Source organism: Uranotaenia lowii, chromosome 1 (assembly GCF_029784155.1).
Source record: "Uranotaenia lowii strain MFRU-FL chromosome 1, ASM2978415v1, whole genome shotgun sequence".
NCBI lineage: Eukaryota > Metazoa > Arthropoda > Insecta > Diptera > Culicidae > Uranotaenia > Uranotaenia lowii.
This window is the reverse complement of record NC_073691.1, coordinates 27,952,123-27,958,891: the sequence shown is the minus strand read 5'-3', so window position 1 is coordinate 27,958,891 and position 6,769 is coordinate 27,952,123. Positions and strand designations below refer to the sequence as shown.

At 32.7% G+C, this 6,769-nt stretch overlaps 1 protein-coding gene across 1 annotated transcript; it reads right to left on the bottom strand.

Annotated features, from left to right (window-relative positions):
• Window positions 1–1,263: 1,263 nt before the first annotated feature.
• Window positions 1,264–3,505, bottom strand: LOC129756116 (lymphokine-activated killer T-cell-originated protein kinase homolog). The gene is made up of 3 exons (XM_055752885.1): window positions 3,102–3,505; window positions 2,898–3,042; window positions 1,264–2,600 (listed from the first exon to the last, which is right to left on the bottom strand). The coding sequence occupies exons 1-3, from the start codon at window positions 3,262–3,264 to the stop codon at window positions 1,415–1,417; spliced, it is 1,494 nt and encodes a 497-aa protein (XP_055608860.1). The 5' UTR covers window positions 3,265–3,505; the 3' UTR covers window positions 1,264–1,414.
• Window positions 3,506–6,769: the final 3,264 nt, after the last annotated feature.

Below are 6,769 nucleotides of genomic sequence, written 5' to 3'. Positions count from 1 at the left end.
GCTGTCAGTCGACGAAAATATTTAGTGTTCTAATTTTCTTTGTTCAGTGCTTAAGCATTCATATCTTTATAAATATGTTGATTAATGTTTATTTCTAATCGACGTTTTTCGGCGGATTTAGAAAATAAAAACGTTTTTACCAGTTGTCGACGTTTCGAGCTACTCTGGCTTTCGCTCCTCTTCAGTGGTAAATATGATAAAGATATGATTGTTAAGCATAAAAATCGCCAAATTTCATACCATGAGGAGTAGTTTTTTGGAAATACTGCAAATTTGGTGTACGAAGATGAAAAACACTTCTGATTTTTGCGATAAAAGAAAGAAAATAATTTATCGAAACTAAATGAAAAAAAAAAAATAAAATGAAGACACATTTTAACAAAACATTCTTTGAGCACTTATCTTGGGGTTAATAGAAAATGAACATATCAGTCTCGAGGATCCTCTGTAAATGAAGAAAATAAAGCAAAACGTAAAAAATCAGAAAATATTCGCTTTCAACTTTGGCTGGAAATCAATCGTCTTCGATGATCTTTGCCCCTGGAGGTAGGCAATACCATTAACATTTCTTTGAATATAATTGGGTGACGACCTTTGCGCAAAATTGATGGCCTCGGTCAATCACGGAGTAGCACCCCCATCACCAATGAGACTTGTTCTACTGAGCCACAGATTTCGGGGTCAATGGTTAAGGTGGATATGAGTTGTAGATCAAGTTAAACTAATGCCATATTCGTTTTCATCTTGATGGTGCAAAAGAGGAGAAAGCATGACCTTAACGGGTTTAATTGGCTTATTTTATGCGAAGCGAAAAACAACGCACTGATCAACGTTCAATATGATATAGTTAGAGTCCTCTTAACATAATAGGATTACGAAATATCACGAGAACAGACCAAAAACTGTCTCGATTCAGCCCGTTTTACGGCACCAATCTCGTTTCATGAAGATGGATAATGATTTACCTACTTTCTGCTTATCTTCCTATAAGTACATTATTTTTGCGAAGTTTAGAGGCTTAACGAAGTTTGCAGGGTCAGCTAGTTTTACATATAAAATGTCATGTAATCAAAATTAGATAGTGTAATCAAAATTACACGTTTTAAAAATATAAGGCCCTAGGAAAAAAGGGGTGTAAGTGCTTAAAAGCTCATTTCGAGAAAACTCTCTTTCCAGAACTTGTGTTTGCCCTATTTCCATATTTTTATATCGAACCCAAAAGTATGTAACTTAACCGTAATCATCGAAGAAATAAACTACACATTTGAATGTCTCAACGGCCTTTAAATATATTTGTTCTTCCATTCAACAAAGGCGTTCACAGTAGTGAAAAATGGGGGATTAGCTTTGTAGCTTACAAAAACTAGTAAGAGTAGATTCTTAATCGGGATATCGTTTTGTTTGTTTTTTTTTCTCAATCGGCCGAAGCTTCCACACTCGGTTCAATCGCCGCCTTTGACGCTTCTTCTTTCTCATGCAAAGTTTCCCCATTTCCGGTTTGTTTGTTCCAAGCATCGATGAGGGACCGCGCCGACGGCCGTGCCTCGTAATCTTCCTGGGTACAGACGTAGAAAATTTCCATGATAAAATTGTAGTCTTCTGACAGCGTTATTCCATCGGGAATGGCTGGCCGTGTTCCCACTCGTCCGTAATCGAGGAAATCTCCTTCGTCCTTGTCTTCCAGGAATTCATCATCTTCCCCGTCTTCGTCCTCGTCCTCTTCTTCCTCGTCCAGCTCCTCTTCGCCTTCCGTGTCGTTGATCGTGATGGCGCTACTTTCCGCCTTAAGAATACTGTCGTCGGTAATCTCGATGATGGAATTGTTGTCGGCCGTTGTCGAGTCCGGTTCCACTTCTCCGGTTTCGGGGGCACTTTTTTTCGGTTCCGGTTCCTCTACCTTACTTGGTTCGGTTTCTTCTAGTTTACGTTTGTTTTCACCAGAGTTTTTCTCACTTCCGGTATCTTCATCGACTACGATCACCTCGCTTAGGTTGAGCTTCCTGTTCAGGGCTAATTGTGGCTGGGTTTGGGGTTGTGGATTGCCGGACCGAATGATGGATTTCATCATCGCGTAGTCGGCTGAGCTGGCAATCGATTCGTCCTTCATACCGGTGAACGTGTGAGGGGGCAAAAGCGAAATTGTTTCGTAAACTATCAGACCGAAACTGAAAATGTCCGCTTTCGATGAGATAAGCGTAGGATCTTCTTCCAGGACTTCGGGTGCGGACCAGATGGCGGTGCCCACGTACTGGGCATCCGGTTTCTTTTCCGTGTCCAGAAAGCCTTCCTTATTTAGCGGTAGGCTGACGCCAAAGTCGCACAGCTTGCAGGCCTCGAAGTCGTTCTTGACCAAAACATTGAAAGATTTGAGATCCCCATGAAGGAGCATCGCTTTCGTGTGTAAGTAATCGAGAGCAGCCAGGACGTCTCCTATCATGCGTTGGATTTTGGGAGCCTCCAGTGGACCCAGGCCATTATTGTAGCGTTCCTCGAGCATGTCCCCCAGCGAAACGTTACAGTACTCCATGGCGATGTACTCTTTGCCAGCTTCCAGCGAATCGAAACCACGATAGCCGACAATGTTGGGGTGATCTAGCTTCCTGTAAACAATTGAAATGGCACACCAACTTTAGATAGTCGTTACTCAAACGGGGAAACCGTAATTTGAGATTCAGAATTTTGTAAAGAATTTCGTTCTAATTCATTTAGTCTAAATTCTGAATTTATGACTCTATATATGCTAAATTAAAATATCGAATTTAGATTCAGAATGCAATTCAGATTAGAAGTTCAAAATTTCTAAGTTCAGGATTTAGATACAAAATTCAAATTTACGATTCAGATTTTGATACAGAAAGCAGCTTCAGGATCCATTTCCAAATTGGTATCAGACTCACTTCAATATGTTAGCTTCCTCCGTAAGGCGATCTCCCACCAGTTTGCTCATTTCCGGGTTGGTCCTTCGAGAGAGCATTTTGATTGCCCAAGGTGATTTGGTGGAATTCTTTGTCGGGGACCGTTTTATTCGAAGAACCTCAACCCCTAAAAATCAAAAATAAAATCAACATCATATTTTGCAAAAAATTTCAGTAGAAACGTACCGGTACCAAAGCCCAGCTTTTTCAGAAACGGCGATGCCGGAAGTTTGGTCACACTGGTCAGGTGCTTGGCCGAGCGATCACCGGAAGTTCCGGCCGGAGTCTGGAACCCGTCGCCCCCCTGCTGCAGCCGACTGAGCAGTTTGGTTTTGAGCGGTGTTTCCATGTTGGTTTGTTATTGAAGCTAACTGTAAATGCCACCAATTAACTGTTTTCTAAAAAGACCTCGTTGAACGACAAACTTTGTTTTGTAATTTGAACACCTTGTTAGGTCTAGAACTCGGAGTGACTTTCAAGAATCGAAAAAACCAGCTTCCGATCGAAATTGTCGAAATTTTACTTTTTGTTTAGCAATTAACGAAAGCGCGATGCGGATTTTTTTTGAAAAATTGCCGCTTTTAACTGTCACCGCGGGTATCGGGGTGGGCGTAACTCTTCCTTGTTTTGATTAAGGTGGTTCAATTTCAAAATCCATACTTTTCGCAGGGCTGCTTTTGGGCCGAAAGGTCATTTTCATCAGTGGTGCCAAAAGAGCATTAAATTTAAACATTCGAGTAAATTTGACAATTTTACTAAATTGACAATTTTGTCAGTTTTGAAATTATTGACAAAATTTGTCAAATTTGACAATGTTGTCCAATTTTTCAATTTTGTCAATTTTGTAGATTTTGTCGATTTTATCTATTTTTTCAATTTTGTCAATTTTGACAATTTTGTTAATTTTTTTTTCAATTTTGTCAATATTGGCAATATTGGCAATATTTTCAATTTTGTCAATTTTGTCAATTTTGTCAATTTTGTCAATTTTGTCAATTTTGTAAATTTTGTCAATTTTGTCAATTTTGTCAATTTTGTCCATTTTGTGAATTTTGTCAATTTTGTCAATTTTGTCAATTTTGTCAATTTTGTCAATTTTGTCAATTTTGTCAATTTTGTCAATTTTGTCAATTTTGTCAATTTTGTCAATTTTGTCAATTTTGTCAATTTTGTCAATTTTGACAATTTTGTCAATTTTGCCAATTTTGTCAATTTTGTCAATTTTGTCAATTTTGTCAATTTTGTCAATTTTGTCAATTTTGTCAATTTTGTCAATTTTGTCAATTTTGTCAAATTTGTCAATTTTGTCAATTTTATCAATGTTGTCAATTTTGTCAATTTGGTCGATTTTGTCAATTTTTTCAATTTGGTCAATATTGATTATTTTGTCGATATTGTCAATTTTGTCAATTTTGTCAGTTTGTCAGTTTTGTCTGTTTTTTAAATTTGGAAAGTTTTGTCATTTCTGTCAATTTTGTCAATTTTGTATTTTTTTTCAATATTGTAAATTTTGTAAATTTTGTCAATTTTGTCAAATTTGTCAATTTTGTCAATTTGGTAAATTTTGTCAATGTTGTCAATTTTGTCAATTTTGTCAATTTGGTTAATTTTGTCAATTTTGTCAATTTTTTCAATTTTGTCAATTTTGTCAATTTTGTCAATTTTGTCAATTTTGTCAATTTTGTCAATTTTGTCAATTTTGTCAATTTTGTCAATTTTGTCAATTTTGTCAATTTTGTTAATTTTGTCAATTTTGTCAATTGTGTCAATTATGTCAATTTCAATTTGTCAATTTTGTCTATTTCGTCAATTTTGTCAATTTTTTCAATTTTGTCAATTCTGTCAATTTTGTCAATTTTTTCAATTTAGTCAATTTTATCAATTTTGTCAATTTTGTCAATAATGTAAATTTTGTCTTTTTTTTGTCAATTTTGTCAATTTTGTCAATTTTGTCAATTGTCAATTTTGTTAATTTTGTCAATTTTGTCAATTTTGTCAATTTTGTCAATTTTTTCAATTTTGTCAATTTTATCAATTTTGTCAATTTTGTCAATTTTGTCAATTTTGTCAATTTTGTCAATTTTGAGAATTTTGTCAATTTTGTCAATTTTGTCAATTTTGTCAATTTTGTCAATTTTGTCAATTTTGTCAATTTTGTCAATTTTGTCAATTTTGTCAATCTTGTCAATTTTGTCAATTTTGTCAATTTTGTCAATTTTGTCAATTTTGTCAATTTTGTCAATTTTGTCAATTTTGTCAATTTTGTTAATTTTGTCAATTTTGTCAATTTGTCAATTTTGTCAATTTTCTCAATTTTATCGAATTAGTCAATTTCTTCAATTCTTTCGAATTTGTCAATTTCGTCAATTTTGTCAATTTTGCCGACATTTTCAATTTGGTCAATTTCATCAATTTTGTCAATTTTGTGAATTTTGTCAATTCAATAAATTTATTCAATTTTGTCCATTTTGTCAATTGTGTCAATTTTGTCAATTTCAATTTTGTCAATTTTGTCAATTTCGTCAAAATTGTTATATTTTTCAAATTTGTCAATTTCGTGAATTTCGTGGATTTTGTCAATTTCGTCGATTTTGTCAATTTTTTCAATTTCTTCAATTTTATCATTTTTTTCAATTTTGTCAATTCTGTCAATTTTGTCAATTTTTTCAATTTTGTCAATTTTGTAAATTTTGTCTTTTTTGTCAATTTTGTCAATTTTGTCAATTGTCAATTTTGTCAATTTTGTCAATTTTGTCAATTTTGTCAATTTTGTCAATTTTGTCAATTTTGTCAATTTTGTCAATATTGTCAATTTTGTCAATTTTGTCAATTTTGTCAATTTTGTCAATTTTGTCAATTTTGTCAATTTTGTCATTTTTGTCAATTTTGTCAATTTTGTCAATTTTGTCAATTTTGTCAATTTTGTCAATTTTGTCAATTTTGTCAATTTTGTCAATTTTGTCAATTTTGTCAATTTTGTCAATTTTGTCAATTTTGTTACTTTTGTCAATTTTGTCAATTTGTCAATTTTGTCAATTTTGTCAATTTTGTCAATTTTATCGAATTAGTCAATTTCTTCAATTTTATCGAATTTGTCAATTTCGTCAATTTTGTCAATTTTGCCGACATTGTCAATTAGGTCAATTTCATCAATTTTGTCAATTTTGTCAATTTTGTGAATTTTGTCAATTCAATAAATTTATTCAATTTTGTCAATTTTGACAATTTAGTCAACTTTGTAAATTTTGTAAATTTTGTCAATTTTGTCAATTTTGTCACTTTATCAGTTTTGTCATTTTTATCAATTTGATAAATTTTGTCAATTTTATCAGTTTTTTCAACTTTGTCAGTTTTGGCAATTGTGTAAGTTTTGTCAAGTTTTTAATTTTTTTTTTAAATTTATCATTTCGTTTATTTTGTTTATTTTCAATATTAATATTGTCAATTTGGTAAATTTTTCAATTCTGCCAAATTTATCAGTTTTGTCAATTTTCATTTAGTCTGTTTTGTGAATTTGGTCTATGTTGTCATTTTGCAGTTTGGTCAATTTTTCAATTTCGTTAATTTGTCTTTTATAATCTATTTGAATTTTGATTTTTAATTCTGTTTTTTTTGGTTTTTCAAATATAGTTTTTTGAATTTCTTTTTTAACCCTTTTTGATCATACTTGATTGCGATTTTTGATAAAATTTTACCAAAATTCGAATGTTTAACATAAATAAATCTCTCATGTTTCATACAAACCTCAAATTATAAAACACTAGTTTTTCTACTGTTATTTACATTTTGTTTTATTTGGCAACCCTTTTTCTGGATGGGCATAACACAACCCTGCATAGAGCATTCGAATTTCC